Source organism: Ischnura elegans, chromosome X (assembly GCF_921293095.1).
Source record: "Ischnura elegans chromosome X, ioIscEleg1.1, whole genome shotgun sequence".
NCBI lineage: Eukaryota > Metazoa > Arthropoda > Insecta > Odonata > Coenagrionidae > Ischnura > Ischnura elegans.
The window spans coordinates 52,907,111-52,928,963 of NC_060259.1; the positions used below are offsets into that span (position 1 = coordinate 52,907,111).

General features: G+C 40.4%; 1 protein-coding gene across 2 annotated transcripts in view; it reads right to left on the bottom strand.

Annotated features, from left to right (window-relative positions):
- The window catches only part of LOC124171384 (WSCD family member AAEL009094-like), a 53,083-nt gene that overhangs the window by 7,931 nt on the left and 23,299 nt on the right, over window positions 1-21,853 (bottom strand). For both annotated transcript variants that reach the window (XM_046550555.1, XM_046550554.1), the window contains exons 3-6: window positions 15,389-15,477; window positions 13,387-13,605; window positions 4,275-4,514; window positions 2,375-2,651 (exon numbers count right to left, since the gene is read on the bottom strand). In XM_046550555.1, the coding sequence (XP_046406511.1) occupies window positions 2,375-2,651; window positions 4,275-4,514; window positions 13,387-13,605; window positions 15,389-15,477 (825 nt within the window). The remainder of the gene's footprint in view (window positions 1-2,374; window positions 2,652-4,274; window positions 4,515-13,386; window positions 13,606-15,388; window positions 15,478-21,853) is intronic.

Genomic DNA, 21,853 nt, shown 5'->3' on the forward strand with positions numbered 1-21,853 from the left:
CTTTATAGCATTGGTCAAACATAGCTTTGTGGGAGGAAGCATGAACGGCGACTGGAAGGGAAGCAGAAACAGAAGAAACGCTATTGCATGAAGAGCGATGCCCGTTCATTCGGATGCAAAGGGGAGTGGTGGATAAGCCGATATAAAAAGCGGGGCATTTCTGGCACAACAGTATATACACAATGTTTTTTGTTGTGCAAGAAATGTCCGACACAGAGGGGAGAGGGAAGGCAAGGAATTGATCGGGAAGGGGTTCGGTGATGAGGATGTGACAAGTTTTGCATCTTGCACGGTTGCAGGGCGAGGGCTGTGGTTTAATATAGGTACTTTGTTTGGGCAGTGGTTTGGTTGTTTTTAAGATGCTGGCCAGATTTGGTGGTCTTTTAAAAACGAGTGAAGGGCATCGCGGGAAAAATCTGGAAGTGGTTGTGTTGTCTGAGAGGATGGGGAAAAGGTCTTTTAGGGTCCTACGCAATACGTCCACGCCCGGAAAAAAGGTCGTACAGAGAGAAAGAAACTGCGACGAATTGTCCCCGCCTAGTTTTTTCGGGACATATGATTTTTTTCGGATCTTATTCCGGAGGAGGGGTTCCGGGTAACCCCTTCTCCTGAGAGCATGGTGTAAATTTGAAAGGAATCTATTAAGGGAGTCTGGATTGTTACATATTCTGTGACCACGGATGGAAAGAGAAAAAGGGAGGGAGCGTTTTGTATGTGTCGGATGACAGCTATTGTAGTGTAGATATTGCTGTTTGTTTGTGTTTTTAATGTGTACAGATGTGTGAAATTTATTTTTTGTGAGAAAGATGTCTACATCAAGGAATGTGACATGAGTGGAGGAGGAATATGAAGTAAAATTTACAGATGAAAATGAATTGAGGCAGGAGATGAAAGTGATTAGGGATTCCATGCCATGTGGCCACAAAAGAAAGATATCATCTATATATCGGACCCAAAGGGTGGGTGTGAGTGGGTATTGGGAGAGAAAAGACTGTTCTAGACGGCCAAGAAAAAGGTTGGCATAGGACGGACTGAACCGGCTCCCCATAGCGCACCCCTTAGACTGTGTGTAGTGATTGTTATTGAACGAGAATGAATTGTGTTTCAATATTATCTCGGAGAGGTCGACGAGAAACTTTGTGCTCGGAATCTGTGGTCCAGACTCCCTTAATAGATTCCTTTCAAATTTACACCATGCTCTCAGGAGAAGGGGTTACCCGGAACCCCTCCTCCGGAATAAGATCCGAAAAAAATCATATGTCCCGAAAAAACTAGGCGGGGACAATTCGTCGCAGTTTCTTTCTCTCTGTACGACCTTTTTTCCGGGCGTGGACGTATTGCGTAGGACCCTAAAAGACCTTTTCCCCATCCTCTCAGACAACACAACCACTTCCAGATTTTTCCCGCGATGCCCTTCACTCGTTTTTAAAAGACCACCAAATCTGGCCAGCATCTTAAAAACAACCAAACCACTGCCCAAACAAAGTACCTATATTAAACCACAGCCCTCGCCCTGCAACCGTGCAAGATGCAAAACTTGTCACATCCTCATCACCGAACCCCTTCCCGATCAATTCCTTGCCTTCCCTCTCCCCTCTGTGTCGGACATTTCTTGCACAACAAAAAACATTGTGTATATACTGTTGTGCCAGAAATGCCCCGCTTTTTATATCGGCTTATCCACCACTCCCCTTTGCATCCGAATGAACGGGCATCGCTCTTCATGCAATAGCGTTTCTTCTGTTTCTGCTTCCCTTCCAGTCGCCGTTCATGCTTCCTCCCACAAAGCTATGTTTGACCAATGCTATAAAGTGGGAATATTAGCCTCCCTCCCCCCATCTACCACCCCCCTAGAGCTGAAGGACTTGGAACAGGCATGCATATGGGCTTTCCGTGCGTTTTCTGGTCCAGGAATCAACCGCGCCCATTAGAAAGAACAACCAATCCCCGTCCACCGTTTTTCCTCCCTCCATCTTAGCCCTCTCCCTTGCACCCTTCCTTATGCCCTTTCCTCACTTTCCCTCCTCTTCTCACTTGAGAAAGATGGGCTGCGTCCCATCGAAAATTTGTAAAAACAACCTTTCCCCGTAAGTTCCTCACTTTTATTTTATTTTTCGTTTTTCTGTCAATTTCTAAGATTTTTTGTGTGCCCACCCTAGGGCAAGAAGAAGTTCCTTTACATTATTTATATATATATAATATACCTTTCACTTCACTTTGTCCGTCAGCGACGCGAGTTGCGACATTTGTAAATGTGCGGTCGGTGACAACACATTTGGAGGCCGACTTGTAATATTTGTGGTTCCGGGCGTGCCACCAAGGTCCCTGAAAGAGAAGTCTGATTTTTCGGGATGGCATACCGTTGGTGGCTCACCTGATTTGGAAGAGGGCCCGCTGAGGGGATCGGAGCGGGCGTCTGAAGGGTCCGTCGAGGTGTGAGAGGGCGCAGGCGATGCGTTCGGGGTCGCGGGGCAGCTTGAGGAAGGCGAGCAGGCGGCGGAGGCTGCCGCCCGGGTCGAGGCGAAGCCGCTCGAAGTGCAGCACAGTGGCCGCGGGCCGCTCCCCGCCCGCATCCGACCGACTCACGTTGATCCACGTGGCCGCCAACTCCCGCCACACCACGGCGAGGCGACTCGCGAACCGCTCCCACTCTGTACAGCCACAAAATCAACGTAACGAGTTTATAACAAACTTAATAATTCAATGACAAACGAAGATATCGTATGCCCACAATTTATTTACATAGTAATAAACGTGTTTCGATTGTTATACAATAAGCCTCAGGTACAAATAGTAACTTACTATAAGTCGAATTACTATCCGTACCTGAGGATGATTGTATAACAATCGAAATACGTGTAGTACTCTGTAAATAAATTGTGGGCACACGATATCTTCGTTTATCATTAGCTATGTTCCACGACATTTCTACTAAGAAAGTTGAGTTCATTAATAATTCAACTCAAGACTACTTATGTACGTTAATTAAGACATTAATGAATTAGCAAAAACCTTGGCTTATTTAATCTTAAATCCTTGAATTTCAGTCTCTATTCAACAAAATTTGATCACCATGACGTGTATTGGTATTTTTGCTTTTCTTAATTTAAATTAATACATCTAATTAATTTTATGTTCCAACTCAACTCTCTCGATAAATGCAACGACAATATATAGCTGGAATAGTGGGATCTAGTAAAAATCAGATTATTTCCCTTTGAAATTCGGATCACTCTGCCATTAGCGACACTAGCGGCGGCTTATAAATTATCATATTATCTCGCGGAGGGTGGCAACTAGGGATGTAACTCGGTTCGAAACTAAACGTAATGCTTCGGGCGCGGAAAGGTTTAAAATTACCTGCTATGGTAAGACAGCAAAAAAGGCGTCTGCTGAAATATATGGGGCAGGCGATGAAGGATACAAAAAGGAAAACCTACGCATATATATATAAAGGTAAGCTTATAAGAGTAGCGGGTTGCGTTAAACCAATAATTTTTTATGATTTTTTTAAACGGGCCTCGTGAACTACAGTAAAATTCATATAAATTGCCACAGCAAAGTATTTCCCCTGGGCTAGGATTAGAACAACAAACATTTGACTTTCCGGGCCACAGCGCGGACGATTACGCTATCCAGTTTCTTATAGAGGACGAACCCCTGGCCCTCGCCCCGCTTTGGTGCCGTATCACTCGTTCAAACTTATTTTATCATCTTTTAATTTGCAGCGAGCATCCGCTGGTCCACATTGGCTGTATCTCAAGTTTGAAAATTTGACCCCGGTATTTTCCCGTATGTATTTTCTTAATATTTACAAGAAAATAAAATCATAGAGAGGGAAAGAAAGTGATAGGAACACATAGTAGGAAAAGGACGAGGACAACGGTGCTGAGGTAGATGGTAAAAGCCAGAAATCACTGGGTAAAAATGCGGTCTGACTGGGACTCGAACCCAGAACCTTTTCATAATTTTTGGTACCCAGACAAGTATTGAAAAATGTCTGCTCTTTATACCCTGAAAAGTTCAATGTGATAACGCGATAACGTGATAACGATTAAGAAAATTTGACAAAAAAAGACAAAAAACCACCGGTGTTAGGGTTGACATGCGTCTTCAAAATTTTCATGCCAATTTTACCAAGTTCTGTAAAGCCAAAGGTATGAGGTTACATTATTGGTCATGAGGAGTTTTAATTCGAGGCATTTAATTGAAATGTTAGGGCTGTAGATCGGTGATGATAAATCATTTAGCTTCTGAACTCCCTCCCACCTTACCTGGGCCTCTGAACCTATCGTGCGGTGCGAAGCCAGTGTGTCCCGCATACAGGAAGTTCCGGTAGGAGAGCAAGGCCTCGTAGGGGTTACGGAGGAGCAGAACGGCTCGGCCCCGGAACAGGGCCACCTCAGCGGCCCGCTGCACGGCTCCGGCAGGCACGCGGCCCGCCAGCGCGAAGCCATGCGTCTTCTGCACGGCCGTGCAGCCACAGTCCGCCGGCACGGCCTCCCCGTAAAACCCTAGCAAGGGATATGGAATAAATAGCGCGTGAAATATTTGAGACTTGGCGTTAACAGGTGGAAGATTCAGAGGAAATAGAAATCAACGGATGTGCGAGACTGAATTGCGTGTCACCCCTCGCTGCTAAACTAAGAGGATATAATCCAGGCAGTAAATTCAGTTGAAACAATTAAAATATGGTAAATGCATACAAATTGTCATACAGATTTACTACAAATAATATTACTGTACAATCAATCAACATAGCTAAAGGTTTACTGGTAAAACGGCTACTTTTGATAAAACCTTCTGCTGATGATACTGCACTGGTAGCTGAATTTTCATAAGACTTACAACCTCTTAAAAAGGTGGTGAAAAAGTGATGAGTGTTACTCTTCACTTTTAATGCAAGGAAGTCTAAGTTCATCGTGATTTATGGGGCATACCAGTAAATGGAAACATCTTGCAGGCGACAGATTTTCACTTCAGCAAAATCAGGGGCACAAACACTTATGTAGGCACTATTTCCAATGAGGATAATGGCAGTATAGATAGCATAAGAACAAGGATAGGTTGAGTCAGAATCGAACTGAGCGAAATTCCTTCTGCTCAAGAGATCGTATTGACTAATATTAGGTAGAGGTGGTTTTATGTTGTTCAAGGGCTAATATTCGGCTGTTGAAGTGTAATGCATCACCAATTTTTCATGCGGAATGAAAGCTTTAAATTAAAAGAAAATTAAATTAATTAAATTAACAGATTTGATGCTCTTTAAATTTGGGCGTAAATAACAGCTGTTCTTATCAGCCAGGTGCCGTATACTCCAGACGAAATCCTAACAAGAATTGGAAAAAATAAGACGACTTTATTTAAAAAGGCAACGCAATATGACTCAATACCTGTAATAAATATTGAAAGATGGAAAAACGTTGTACTAATAATTATACAAGTAAGGATTAATTGCAGTAGAATGTGAAGATTTAGTTCTGGTCCGGTACTTTTTACGAAGAATCTAGGAACCTTTTCAAGACAGAGTTGTTATCAGCTCAATCAAATCTAGCTTTGTCATAATGACAGGAAACCCTCTTCAAAGGAGCGTGAATAATGCATTCGGTGATGGTCAGTAAAGAATTTTAAGTTATGGATTCACCAGCGACGTATACCTTTTAACATACTTTCGATCGTGAAAGTGTTTCTATAAAAGCTTATTTTACGTAACAAGCCCATAATTCACTTTTGAGAGGGCGGAAATTATGAGTAAAATAAGTAATATATAGTTTTGAGTAAGCGTCTATAAGCAAAAAAGTTATTTTAAGTCGACATTCTTATGAATACCACTTTTATTTCTTTGTTCATGAAGTTAATTATGAAGTTTAGAAACAAAATGGAAGGAAGGATAAGGTAGCATTATCTACCTGAACATTGAAAAAGCAGGGGCAGGTGGTCGGTAAACGACGTAAGGTGCAAATTCATCTGCCTTCTTGTGGACCTAAGTCTAAACGTAAGTTAACAAAACACATCGGAGGCTTTCATGGCTCTGTAAAATTTAATAAATAAAATAAACTTTCCCTAGATTTTTCTGGAATGGTTAACCAAGTGAGATGGTTTTTGATAGCCGAATTATTTCCGCCATACTTAAGTCAGCCAGTCATTTTCGAAAAGGGCCATCACACTGCATTTTGGCTGAAAATTTTAATTGCGGTCTCATTGACTCTTTGGTGTTGGTAGAGGATATTTATGGGTCAAATCAAAATGTTGCATTCATTTATTAATTTATTAATTTTCCTTTTTTCCGGAAGAATGATTTTAATAGGTTGATTAATGGGTAAACTATATTAAATAAGTTCAATCTACATAAATTTTGTATTTATATCTTATAACATAAATTCAAAAGTATTGATTGTGAATGAGTGGGAGAATGGTGAGGTGAATTAGTAGGAGATATTCCATTCGTATGTGGCGCCGTGACATAGATGGTTAAAGCGCCTGTCTAGTAAACAGGAGATCGGGAGTTCGAATCTTCCCGCTACCTATCATTTTAACAGCCGTGGCAAAGTGCGTCAAGGCGCGCGGACTGTAACCGCAGCCGCGAGTGACCAGGGATCGAGTTCCAGTTTATCCGAATTTTTAGGGTAAGATGGAAGATGGGACTTTCTAGTCCCAATCTCGCCCAATAACGACGAAGTATTGCATTATCATTGAGACAAAATTCTCTTTTTAATGTGCTACACACGTGACGATAAGGTCAGACAGCAATATCGAAGCTAATTTTTTTCTACCCAAATTTTCGCCGCGAAGTCTACGAATTGTTTGTCCCAAAGAGTGTTAACCACGCGCGAGAGTCGAGCTTCAAACGCCTGCTTCTCGCATTCATGAGCTCCCCAGGGTCTTAGCCGCGCACGGGAACCACAAACAGGCCGCAGGCGAAGCTGCGATTCAGGCATATTGATTGAGGAGCGGAGTGTCGCAGTGACAGGCGCCCTTAGACGATTCATTGCGACGGGACGCGATCTCTGTACCACTGTGGAGCCACCTTAACGACATTCCTCATTACAACAAATGCCCCGCGCACAAATCGCTGCCATTCCACGATTTTTCACGCCCTGACACATTCGCATGCGAACAATATCCCGTCGCATTGCGCAACTTCAAACGGGGACTACATTCCCCGACTGTCCATTTCAAAGTGGGTTTTTTAAACTCGTGGAAAGGTAAATTATACCATTCATATCTCTCTCCCTTAATTTTTACCCCTTACCCTAGATTTTGCGAAAAGAAATGTCGCTAAAAATGTTCTCCTTATATCGCGGACGTATTATCCATAGGGGTCGCTGGTAGTTTCCCCCTTCATATTTTAATTTTTTTTCTCCTCCTCTTGGAGCGAGCAATTAATTCGTCTGAGAGGACATTTCTGAAATCACGTCAATTCATTATAAATTTTTTTACTAGCTTGGAACGTCGCTGACAAAAAAATAGGCAGGAAGAGCATCCTGACGCCAGCCTTGACTTAATTATGTACCCAAGTCAGAAGAGGAGACACTTGGAGCGGCTCAAATCTTTTCCACTGCCTCTGTTAATAAGCATTTGACCCTAGAACTCGTTTCATTCCTGTTTTGAGTACTTGGTGCATTTTGCGTGGACACGTTGGCTTTCTTGGTGAGGTACTGTCAATGACTTCTGCAACGTCCCTTGCAAAAGCAGTTAATAAGGATGGAAGTGAGGAAAACTTGATACCTTAGCAAGCTGAGGATTCTCTGAGAAGAATTATCACTCTCCTTGGTCTAATTTGTTGAGCCTCGACCAGATTTAATTAATTATTTATTGTTTTGTTCTGGAATATATTAACAGCGGAATTTTCTTACATCTTTTTCGATACATTTACAGGTGACTCTGTAAACAAATTTATATTCCGCATTCTAAACAAAAATTATGGAAAAAAATCCAGTCCGTTTGAAACTTACATATTTCGCACGAGTGGGCTTGAAATGTGTATCACTGAAATTTTTATCAGGAGATTAATTGATGAGGTAGGGTTAAAAGACTGCCAACCATCATGTCTAGTAGTTTTCAGTTACTCTCATTATTTAGTTTGGTTAAATTTATGAATCTTTATAATTTTTTACAACGCATTACAACACATTAGTATTAACTTTATGTGTTGAATTGAATACAAAGTTGGAGTTCATATTTTTCCTCAAAATAGCGTGGGCAGTTCAGTTTGGCAAAAAATGTTGGTTGGCACTCTCTTAATACGACACCTCCCACCTTTTTATCTTCTGATAAAAATAATAGTGATACATATTACACTCTCACTCGTGTGAAATATGCAAGTCTAAAACGGACTGGATTTTTTACATTAATTTTGTTAAAAATGTTTTGAGCATATTCAGGTACAAAATTAGGGATTGTTTTTTATCGAAAAACAGAAAAATATCCAAGAGTATTGCTCATTTCGGCATTCAAAAGGAGGAAATGTCACTCTTTTAACACGACCCCTTCAATTAATCTTGTGATAAAAACTTTAGTGATACACATTTTGCCCGCCCACTCTTTTGAAATATACGTTAAAAACGGACTGAAAATTTTCAATTATTTTTACTGAAATGTATAGAGCATCTTTCGGTACAAAATTAGGGATAGATTTTTTTATCGAAAAGCAGAAATAAGTCAGAGAATATTGCTTATTGCGAAATTCAAAGGGAGGGAAGTTCACTCGCAATCTTGTACAAAGAAATCCGCTCCCATTTCAGTACTAAAACGGCAGGTGCTTTTCAAAATGATGAGCGTCGCCTATCAAAGTATTTTCCCAGGAACAGTCACTCCGCTTCTGCACTTACGGGTTCCAAATTACAAGACCTTTGGCAGCTTTCCGAGTTTCGTACAAAGAAATGTCGCAGCTCATTTGCAGCCAAGATAATCAATCCCAAGGCAATGGCCATCAAAACGAACCATGGCATTTGTAGTTCCCATGTAGAGAGCAAGATAAAAGGACCCAAACACTTCCTTTGACGTTCATGCAAACTTAAAATTTCATCGAAAACATAAAGTAAAATATAAATTCGTGGGAATGCGACTCTCATGTTTAAAAGTTGCTGAACAATTTTATAGTAACTTCAGCTAAAAATTTAGGCATATTTTCCTCAAAAAATAAAAAAATCTGAGAATATTGCTAGTTACGACGTTCAAAAAGAGGGACGTTCGATTGAAAGCTTGAAAAAGGAGATCTCCCATTTCCGTAATAGAATGAATGACATGAGCTTTTAAAAGGTGATGAGTTTCAATTTAATTAATTATTTTTTGTATTGATCAGGGATTAATTAAAATCGAAATTTTCTTGAATCTTTTTGGCACAATTACAGGTGACTACAATTCTGTAAACAAATTTAGTTCCTACAAGTAATCTTCTAATAAAAAATTCTGAAAGTCAACGAAAGTCAGCAACACGTGTAATTCTAAGACAAGATGAGGAATTTAAGTAATCTTTGTAACACCGCAGAAAAAAATAACAGAAAAACTTAAAATTACAAAGTCGCTTGCGAGGGAATTGTCTCTAATTATCGAAGGGCTCGCGACCCATCTTTCTCAAGAAAGGAAAAGGAAAAAAAAATGCGAGGCTGTGAAATAAGAAGATGGAAATTGTTGGAGGGGAGGAGAAATGGTGGGCAGGGGGTGAGCCTTAGTGAGCACGGTTGACTCCGTAAGACATGCTCGTTTCGGGAGGGTGGGAGGCAAATATTCGGCCCTTTGTACGCAGTGGCGGATACAGATAGGGGGCGCAGGCGGCGCGCGCCCCCACTTGTGGGGCCGCCCGTACAACCAAACATTGCAGAACCACAATTTTCACTTTTTTATATCATAAGATGGCATTGTATTGTATTTTTACATAATCACTTAAATTAAAACTTCTTAAACTTTGCTTGCGACTTGATTATTTTTTATTTCGATAAAAGTAACTCAAGATATATTTTGGGCCCCCCTTGAGTTTTTTTCTGTATCCGCTACTGTTTGTAGGTCTCGTCGAAAAAGATGACGTGGGAGGAAGCGTGGACTACGACGAAGAGGGAAGCTGTGCGGAGGGATGATTGAAGGCGTGGTCATAGATACAGTGGAGATGGGGAAGAGTGGTGGACATAAAAATTGCTGGGCACTTTCGGCGGAAGTGGAGATTCGGAGTGGGGCGAAAGAGAGACGAATTGAAGGTAATTTTTTTCTCTACCCAAATAATTTCTCATAACGAATGGTTGACTTGACTTTTTCTTTATTTAACCAGGCCTAGATGAGGCCACGATCCGGCCCCCTTTTCCCCTGGGCCTCGGAAAGAGAAAAGAATTATAGACTCAAACCGCAGTCTTCCGTGACGTCTGATGTCACTTTCATATATATCGGCCAGAGTGGAGCGACAATCGACTCGACGTGAAGATGCATACGGGGCCGAAATTGTTGTCAACGAAAGCCAACTGACGCGACGGAAACCATGAGATAGACGCTGAGTACTGTTGACTATTGTCACCAAGGATGAACGAATTACTGCGTACATAGTTACTTGTTTCTTGAATGTTTACTTAAAAGCTTTTCCTCTCGATAGTGAGTATTTTTTCATTTACGAATTTAAGAATTTTGAAGTTAGCCTAATTACAGGCTACATTTCTTCCCTGGATGGAAATTATTTACCTCACGAAAATATGCATGGATAAGCATACATTATAGTATAATGAACTTATTATGATGCAATTTATGTATAGTGGGATATTTGCATGTCTCTCCGTCATTTTTTTACGGAAATCGATGGATTAATTCCAACATAAAATCACTAGAGGCCTTGCAATTTCAGCACGGTATGAGAATTAGCTTCCTTATTTTATTTTATGATTAAGGCCACAAGCATTTCACTCAGAATATGATCAAGGTGATCGATGCAGAAACTTGTTTATTGTTGTTAAAATACTTGAACTCGAGATATTGGGATACAACATAAACAGTTTGGCGGACGAAAGAATGAACTTCCCTCTTGGTCTTTCAATTTTCACCTATCATAACGCTTTCTTTGGTTAATGCGTTTGTAATGCCAAATTTTACTCTTTTCATTAATGCTAAGAATATCGAATTTATTTTATTAAAACTGCATTTAAAATGAGAATGTAATACATGTTATTGCAATTATGCCTTAAACAAATTTTTTAAAAGTTATTAGCTGTTTTACCGGTCTATTTTGAACGCATTACCGCCACAATAAATATTTTCAACGAATTTAAAGTCGAAGACAAAGAGAAGGATTTAAATACAGGATAACGGAAAATCCTATCAGACTCCGAATGATATGTAAGCATGAAATGACCTCATTGTAAATTCTCAACCCTTCCTCTTTCCTTGACAACAAACGAACTTTTGAGCAGGTAGGAAAAGGAGTAATAAATATGCAAGCATGTGGTGGTGCAAGTTTCTCGCCTCTCGACCTCCTTTTATGAAAAAATAAAATAGCCTTCAGAATTCAGGTTATTTGAATGTAAATGCAATATTGCGCAACGTCCCATATTTACAATGCTGCGAGATATGCAGGAGAAAACAAATATTGTACGATACGCTGACAAAAGTTTTCCTTCATATTAAAATGACCAAAAAACCTTATACTTGACGTATTGTTTCATATTTCAGGAATAATTTGTACCATCGAAATTATGTCTTGGAGTAAGTGACTAGAATTGATTATATTTCAGAATGGAGATAAGTCGAGTAAAATATTTCGCGAGTTTTATTCCTAATCCAGGTGTTTTATGATATAATAAACGTCTTTTCCAGAGTAAAATAAGTCCTTTTTTCTTCATCGGGTGATTCAACATAATTGAATTCTAGTTCGTAATAATAATGCGAATGAGTTTCGAAACGGTGGAAAAAAAGTTCGATATTTTACTTACAGTCTGTCTCTTCAGAAAACATAAGTGAAACTCGACGCTGCTAGCCTCATAAAGGCATTTGCCAGCAAACTAATATCTCTCGTAGGCCTGGCGGAATTCTGTGTGCCCTCGAGGAAAATTTGAGAAGAAATGTAATGGAACGCATTTTGAGAAGCAAATAGGTTTCAGCTGACTTGAAATATTTACTAAAGCATTCGATGAATATCTTGAATCCTTAATTAAAAGTATATTATTTTTTTACTTTGGAATGCAGCTAACTTTGCACCGCTACATTGAATCTATTTTGACAGACCTCTATTCCAATATTACTACATATTAATTACTCTATCCACGATTTGATTTAATTTAACAGGAGTATTGTTGAAAGGCAAAGGGGATTGGAAAGATAAAGAGCATATAAGGTGGCAGAACAGGTGTGGTATTGGAAAGGTCAGGAGCGGGGAGTCGGCTGAACAGTTTTGGGATAAATTAAAACGAGCAATATATTTGCAACCATTTTATCCGATATCATCGCATTTGTCCTTGAAATTCAATTAAACATCGCCAAAGCTGTATGCTTCATTGAATAAAAACACGAATTTATTTTTCCGTCAGTTACAGTATTACTTTATGACATTATATAACACTTAAATTACATTACAATATATCCCACCCGTTACTAGTTACGCGGCGTAGTGTTCCCATCTCTACCTTCTGCAACCCATCATCCCGGTCTCTCTTTGGACACTATTAAATTTACTATACCAGGAGAGACAAGCCAAGCGGGGTGCCGGAAAGGATCATCGGTTTTGGTGGGAATGTACCATCATGATATTGACCTGAGACCTTGAATATAAGTGGACAGAGCGTTTAGCCATGAGAGTGAAGGAGAAATGGATCATTCCAGGAGGAAGATCTCAGTCACCTAGTACTCACTGGGCAGTTTAAATACCAACGTGTAATTGGGAAAGCGTCGCAAAACTTGAATCGCTAGGACAACAATATCCACGGATCCAGTGTACCTTAATCGAGTTCGACGAATTGAAGACTTTCATCTCCGACACATTTTGCCACCGAGCAAGTGGTTCATGATGACTTCACCGGCGATATATGCTTGAGAATTTGGCTGCGTCATCTACTACATTCAAAGTCAATGCAATGATTTAGAAATTCAAAATAGTTTATAGGATTTTCGGAGGCGACCAACTTCTTCAACTACCCACTCCCCTAATGGGAGGTACAGTTCCACCGGAAGGAATTAACAGCGAACATCCAGAAGATCGCATTTGACACCAACTGCCACTTCTTGCGGTGAGAGCGAAGTTTGCTGATTTTGTACAAAGTACAGCGATGAGGAGGGGAATGAGAAACTACCACATTACCATTCCAAGATGATGCAGCCTTGCATTAAGGTGAGAATGGTTAAATGAAGTGCTGCAGTATACCAATATTAGGGTTTTATATCTATGAATGAAATGAATAGGATATCCGTGGCACTCACCCTTGCTGATAAGTTGCCGGTCTGTGTACACGCTCCCCGTGAAGATACCCGAAGAGGCCTCGAGCAGGTATCGCACCCACGTGTTTCCGCTGCCCGGGAACGACACGAGCGCCGTCATTGGCAGCGATTTCTGGCGCGCAAAGTGCACGTGAAAATGGCCGCACTGCTCCGAGCCGGGCCACGGCGCGAAGGACCGCCGGCCCAGATCCAGCTGAGGCCCTGTGCGGAAACGGTAGGCCATCACACTCGGAGGCAAAGACAATTGGACTCGTAGCTCTTGCTATTCCTCCAAATGGCCCCCATTATCATACAGATACAGGGTTTTCTGTCGCTCCGTTGGATTGTACATCAGAATGCGAAGGTCATCCAAAAAACATTATATTTTGCTGTGTACGTACACTAAGTTTACCGATTGCGTTCCGAATGATGGCATTAATTTGATACTTCTGATATATTTCCGCCAACAGAACAAAAAACTTAATAGGTACCCAAAAACATGCTTTCACGGATACTCCCATTAAATCAAGTAGCAATTTAATTATTCATTTTTACATTTAGCACTCCTCTACTCATTATGACTGTTAAAATCACCACGAAATGACTAGAGCCTCACATAAGAATACAAATTTTGATCAAAATTAACATTTCGCGAAAGAAAATAATTAATTTTCCGCTATTTTTCTTTACAACTTCTCACAGAGATCCAACGAAAGTGAGGCACTGAGCGCCAAATGAAGGTAATGCTTGCATAATAGCTCTCTGAGTATGAATAGGAAAATGGAAACTGTCTCACAATTAAACCGTCATGCTGGCTAGACCCAGTCTCCCTAAAAATTACTCATTAGTTCTAGAAACTATGTCTACCAAAAATTATAAGCACACAAAAACACACAATATGCAAGTACGAATAATTATGTCACTACAACTAACACAGAATTATAGATTTCTAACAAATTCAATTGAAATACAATCAGAACCAATCATATCAATATCCATGCAGTCACCACTAATTAAAAGATGATTCAAAACTATTTTTTAAAGGTTAAAATCTGATCAAATCATTAACGGGGAAAATATTAGCTTTGATTGGGTAAATAAAATATCGAGCACATGTAAATGGCATTTCCTAAGTTTGGAGAGGGATTTCATCCTCCCATCAAAATTGATACATGCAATCGATATATTTTATATTTCCCAATCTTTAATCATCGTTAGTAAATATAACATCGATGCAAGATTTTGGGATTTCATTGTTTATTTTTCAATCGTGGTTATTCATTCACAAATGAATACATCAGCTGAGGATTTATTTCTGTATTTGCTTCTTAGGCTTGCACATCATATTTTCATAACATTGATTTGATATTAATTACCCTCACGTCATGGCGCGTCACATAGTGCTCTCGCGAAAGAGATATTGTTTTTTGAAATGCTTTTCGCACGCTACATGAAGGACGTTTAAATTTTGCAACGAATGAAATTTTGTAGATTCCTCCGTTGATCATTAATTCAAATGGCTTACCCGAAATTTATATGATGCTTTCAAAACTGATGACCACCACATGATAATATAGGTGTCAGAGTTGAGTGTAGGTGTATCCACTTGGTGGAGGTTATTCATGACAATTGAAACCTTTGGTAATTTTCTACCCTCTTTATGGTACTGTAACTGCTTTCAACATCATTTTAAATTTCATTTACACAAACTTTCTACGGGAGTAGCCTGGTAAACATGACCCAGCCACTTCCACTGAATTATTCTGATTATGTTACTTGAAAATTATGTTTTGAAGTAGATAGTAGTTTAAGAGCAAAAAATTAGGGAAAAAGATAATTGTTTCAACTACCAAATATAAGTGTACCGAGTTTAATATTGAGTGCAATAAAAGTTGAAAGGACAAAAAAATTAGTTTCTCTCCATGAGCATAATGCTTTTCACTTTGAAAGCTTGACTGCGTAGCAGATGAATTAGCATATGTGGAATGATGAACACCTACTTTACCTGCAACGAGATGGTATTTCTCATTCTCCAAAAATGCTCCTTCACCACCAACATCATTTTCCCTCCTTCCCTCCACCGAATCTAGTAAGCTGTTGAAAAGTAAAGATCAATTTGATTACATGTGGATGAAATATTAAATGTTACACGCACAAATTATCTTACAAGTAATAGTAATCCGACTTCATGTTTCCTTAAAGTCTTCCTCCTGCGTTTGCTTATCTAAAGGATACAGTTGCCGCTGTGAATTCATGTAGGCACACAGATATCGATGCGTCTCAACCGAGCTCAAGCTCAAGTTACTTGTTTTGTAAATTAAAATAAATAAACAATTTTCTATTCCTGAGCTGCGTAAATCCTTGGCAATCAGTAATGCCATGGCATAACTCTTGCCTGGTTCCATCGCAAAGAATAACACGAGTTCGTCTACGAACCGGAATATCCACCAGCATCCAACTATTTCTTTGCATTTGCGTTTTGTGTCATTGTGCATTCAAGCAGGCACACATATCGAAGCGTATCAACCGAAACTTCTATGTATTTAAAGTACAATAAATAAGCAATTTTCTAACAATCCCTGAGCTGTGTAAATCCTTGACAATCAGTAACGCCAAGGCATAACTCTTGCCTGGTTCCATCGCAAAGAATAACACGAGTTCGTATACGAACCGGAATAACCACCAACACAGAATAATTCTTTTTCATTTGCGTTTTGAAGAAAGAAGTACTGGGAATAAGCGATTTTATTACGTGAATGTGTTGAGGGTGATAACAGAATAGTTTTCGCATCTTCAATGAGCTTTTTAACCTTTTTTCGCTTTAGCTACGATAATCCCGTAATAAATGTCATTTATTTTCATGCATGCTGTAATGATTGATTTGTTCGATCGAGTCAATTTAAAATTTACTGTGCCATTGACCAAGCAGCCAACATAAATGGCTTCAAGAATTTCAGATTTTACGCTGTACTGCATTTTCTAGTTGGGATTATAGTAATCTGCCTTCACAAAACTTTTATCCCTAACTTTGCGAAAGTACGGACAGTAAAAGGTTAATAAAATCTGCATCAAAGAATGCATATTCACAGCCATCTTGAATTCAAAGTCTGTAATTCAAACTTACGGTCTACTTCGAGGTCGAATCCTTTCAAACAAATTTTCTCATTGCCTCGATTGCCATCTTTCATTGACAAAAATTACCCGCAACTCTTTATTTATCGAAGCGCATAATTTATTTTCGTGATGTTGGTGAAAAGGTACTTAAACGTCGTAACTTCAGGTCTTCATATAACTGATATTCAGTAGTAAATTATTAATTCCTCCCTAAATTGGATCATTGGGCACTCTTGAAATACTTCACCCGTTCAGCTCTTTCGAGCCTTCTCTATTGTTTGCAAATCCATTCATCATCAGTGTAGCTTCTGGAAAACATGTGGCAATAAATCGTGTTCTGAGCTCTTGCTTCCAAATATGGCGGACACGCAAAAGTGATAAAATCTGGTGGGAATTCCGTGACACAGCATTTGGAGGAGGAAACTGGCAGCTGGAGTCATTTTCTGCATGATGGAAGGGTATGGAAGGAGGAAGGGTGGAGAGAAAGCCGGCGTCGGCATTAGCCTGCTATAAACGTAAGGCGCCAAGGGGACAACGGCTTAACGCCCCATCCGACGGACGGAGTGTTGCGCTTGAAATTTCCTTCACACAACATTCAAGCAGGGATCAAGCAGTCTCTGAAAATTCTCTGCCACTACCGGGATTTGAACCCGAGCCCAAGGGGTGAGAAGCCAGCAAAAGTGAATTATCCAAGGAACCCTATAATGGAATAGCACACAGTTAGGAATGAGTAAGCGAATTTTGATATTGGATTTTGCCATTTTCAATCCTGATGATTCGAACCCTAGACTCAAATCCCTCCCGCTCATAACAATTCTGAAGAAAGGACTAAATATAAGTGGGTGATCGGGTTGGTGTGGTGGCTAGAGTGTTGGCTTCCCACCCGGCGGGCTCGGGTTCACATCCCGGCAGTGGCAGAGAATTTTCGGAGACTGCCCGATCCCTGCTTGAATGTTGTGTGGAGGACATTTCAATCGCAACACTCCGTCCGTCGGATGGGACGTTAAGCCGTGGTCCCCTTGGCGCCTATCGGTAAGAGCAGGCTAATGCCGACGCCGGGTTCCTCTCCACCCTTCCTTCCATACCCTTCTCTCATGGCGCAAATGACCTCAGCTGACGGTCGCCTCCTCCAAATACCATACCATACCTAAATATAAGTATTGCTCTCATGAAGATGAAATATTTCACGCTCATCAGGCGATTATGGGCCACTTCAGAAGACGGCGCTAATCCTCTGCCCGTATAATTGCATTACAGACGGGATACCTAAGACGCGAGGGAGGCCATGAGCTGGGCCATGTCGTGACCCGAGGCGATTGACCGACTTGGCTGCCCTTGGGCCGGACGTCGCCGTTGGCAGAGCTCTAAGCAACCAGCTGCTTGCTCTCTGGAACCGAAAAAAAATACTCGTGGTATGTTTTGAATCGACTGAAAGCTGTTAGGCACACCCACGGAGGACTCAATTTAGAAGGAAGGAATAGAAGCTAGGGAACACACGAAAATTATTTTAAATGCCTTAAATAGGTACGAAATGAAATACTCATTACTACTGAATCCTATTTTAATCGTGTTCTATCTGTTTTGACGTACTGAAGTCCATTAGCGCAGCGAGGGGGGGTTTTGGGGGATAAACCCCCCCCCCCCCCAGACCTCAGAGAAATATTTAAGGTTAATCATTTTTACTTAATTCTATTAGTATTTAATGACATAATAGTGTTAGGATTAATCAAATATCCCTCAGAAAGCCGTAAAACTCGCCATTTTGAACCATTATTCTTAAATATTTTCTGAAGAAAGCCCCCCCCCAACAACCGCTTCTCCTAGCGGGTACGCAATAATCCCCACACCCTCAAGTATTAGTTGCACCTATTAGCCTCCCCCCCAGCCTTAATTCTTAGCTGCGCCCTTGCTGAAGTCAATATCAAGAGGCAGCTACATAATATCATTTACGTGCGTGTATGTATGCAAAGAAGGGATTCTGTAAAATCGATTTTATTTCAGAGAAACCTGGCCTAGTAAAGCTGAGTTGTGAAGCATGCTTCAAATAGAGATAAAAAATTAAGACCTCTAGGTTAAACGTTGACTTCATGACCTTTTACGGGGAGAGAGGTAGAAAATCTAAAAATACCCGATTTTACAGGCATTGCTAATCGATTTTGCCGAGTTGCGGCCTTACGGACAAAAATTTTGTCCATCTTGTCGTATATGAGACCATTTAGCCACAAATTGACTATTTTAAGAGCGTGGGAGGAGAATCCTAGGTAACCTGCAAAGACGTTGGGGGATGTCCAATAGGCCACTAGCGCCCTCAGCCTGCAAACCGCAAAGTGAGAAAAATGAATTTTCGTGCGTCTTTCGTCGAGTATTAAACTAATAAGCGGTATATAAAGAATTCTAGGAGAAATAACAATGACAGAAGAATAAATTGAAATTAAAATAGCACGTTTTAGGAGATCCTCGGAGTAACTAAATCAGAGACCGTTTCTGCACCGTGAAGTTTGCGGAAGTTTATAGTGATTTCTGAGAGTTCTGGGGATTATTATTCATTAATTTCACTATCAAGGGTTTAAAAATAATGATGAGATACTTATGAATTTAGTAAAAGACAGCTTTGAAATAGGTAAATTACTCTTTTTGACATTTCATTGTGACGAAAATAATAAATTTTATCTCCTTTGTTCGCAATAAAGATTTTAAACGCTTATACGCTGTTATTTCACTGCAGGTCAACTTATATTATTATCATTTACTATCTCGAAAACAACATATCCTCTTGGAAATTATCTTGGCATTGCATATTCGTCTATTTCATTTCTCTCGTTTACCAGAAATCCAAGGTTGATTTAAAAATAGTCGGAACAATTCTGCCTGTTGACAGTCACTGTATTTTTATATGGATTATCAGAGACGCAGAGGACTTTGTTTGCGCGTCGCAACTGGAAAATTTACGGAAAACTCCTTCGCATGTGCCGTCCACGGGGTCATCGTATCAAGTTCATATCCCAAGTGTGGGGTCATTACACATCCCAGATAATGGAAGCCCATGTAGTTTGGGGGCATCGCCCCTGCCCAGTTAGATTGGACTTCGCGCCCCACATTGTCGCAATTATCCCAAAAATGTTGGGCCTGTCATGAGGACAGCATCTCGTGATAGGACATACCTCAGGGTAAGGACCGGAAGGGGTGATTAATGGTTTCTGCGGCCAAGATTGAAATGGCTTGAAACCACGTGCTCTTTCTTTCCACAGCATGGGAGACCTCTGATTCCATCGATAGCATAGCTTCGGTTAGAGTGGTGAGACGGCTTGCCTCCAGTAAAACTTGAATTCATTGCCATTGTCGAGGAAAATGTATCAGGTTTCGGATGGAACTGTTTTAAAGGGAGGCCTACCAGCTTAGGATAGCATGGAAGAAAAAAACAGCGAGGATGTTAGAAAGAGAACTCAAAGCAAAGAAGGTGTTTATGAGTTGGCGTCGGGTCGTTGAGTCTCGAGTGTGAAGACAGTGTAAAGTCTGGTCTGGAGTGTAGCCCTTTACGGAGCAGGAACGTGGACACTTAGAAAAGAGGACGAGAAAATTCTTAAGTGTAAAGAGGAGAGAGGATAACATGAAATGGACACCGAGGTTAAGGAACGAGGAAGTCCTAGACATGGTTGGTGAAGAGAGGAAATCTCTAGAGGAGATAATGTGGAGATGGAGGGTATGGATGGAGCGAAAGCTTAGGGGAGGAAAAGAATATTCGAAAAAACATTCGAGGGAAGGTTGCTGGGTAAGAGACAACATTCCTGGATGGAATGAAAATGAATGGGCCTTTTTGCTAAACATAGAGGAAAGTTCAATAGCCCAGAAAAACAATGCTTTCCCCCGAATCAATAACTTTATTCTGAGCCATATACCATTTACAAGGTCTTTTACTGCATAAAAACCGGCTCAAAACGAAAAAGGACCTTATTCACCGTGACATTCCATGTGAAATTATGCAATGTCATTTCGTCTCGAAAACCGTGCATCATAACGGTGAAATATCTTCAGGTTTTCCGCCGTTTCAATTGCTGCACCACTGTTGACGTTTAGATGGCCGATTTAACTATCATATTCAGGTTTTAATGTTATCGATGTGACTCTGCGTGGAAAAGCATGATGTGCTGCTACGTGCAACTAAATGTATGATACAGATTAGTAGCTTTTTAAGGCTAAATCACTCCTTATAAGCATAATATTCCTTGAGATTTAAGATTTATTCTTGATTTGCTTTGGAGTTATTTCTAATGCGTTGACGCTCTTAAAAACTGAGAATGAGGGCACTTTTAGAGCTTAAAAACGAAATGAAATCATCATTAAAAAATAAAAATTGACCCATTAGCCATTACCATTGAAAATGAAAATACCGTGCCCTAGTAATGCCACGTCAATGCTCGTCCCTCAGCATCTGATATAGACTGGGAAGTTTGTCCTCGCTAATCCAAATTCAAAATGCTCCCATCGAATTTTTCACCCGATTTAAATTTAACCCGAACGGCCGTCGCAATCGATTCCCGTGAGTGCCCGAGCCTCTCACAACGGACGTCAGATATTTCGGTCGCTAAGTTCTCCCGCGGCCAACCCAACGAGAAGTGTGCACTTTTGTCCTCAGCCATGGACTTGCCTCGGGTCACCGCATCACGCCATTGCCGATTTCACCAGCTCTTTGCTGAGCACGCCGAATTTTATAAAGCATTCTTCCTCCGACAAATGCCTAGTATCTAAGAAAATTTGAAGACTTATGTTTTTGATACACGGAATTTTTGTTGCGATGAATATATACTGGCTTCGGTGTCAGCTGGGTAAAGTTCTCACAAATTAAGGTCCACTTAACCAAAGATAGCGGGTTCGACGTTTTGTAAGAAAGTTAACGAAGAAAAATGCCCAGTATCTACGAAAAGTTTAAGAATTTTATTTTTCATTCCCGTAATTTTTGCTGCAACATAAATAGATGTACTAGCCTTGGTGTCGGCGGAGTAAATTTCTTACAAATGACGGTCGGCTAAACCAAAGGTCGCGGGTTCAACTCCTTGTATTGAAATTAAGAAAGACAAATGCTTAGTATCTAGCTGAAGATTTTTGTTTTTTTAGCACCCATAATTTTTTGTTGCGATAAACACATAAATAAGTGGCATAAGTATTTGTGTACATCCAGGAAAAACTTATAATGGAATACCACAAAGTAAACCAAGAGTTGGTGAATTTTGAAGACTTATGTTTTTGATACCCAGAATTGTGTGTTGCGATGAATATAATGGCTTCGGTGTCGGCGGTGGTTGCGATTTGTTGCGAAAGTTCTCACAAATTAAGGTCCACTAAACCAAAGATCGCGGAT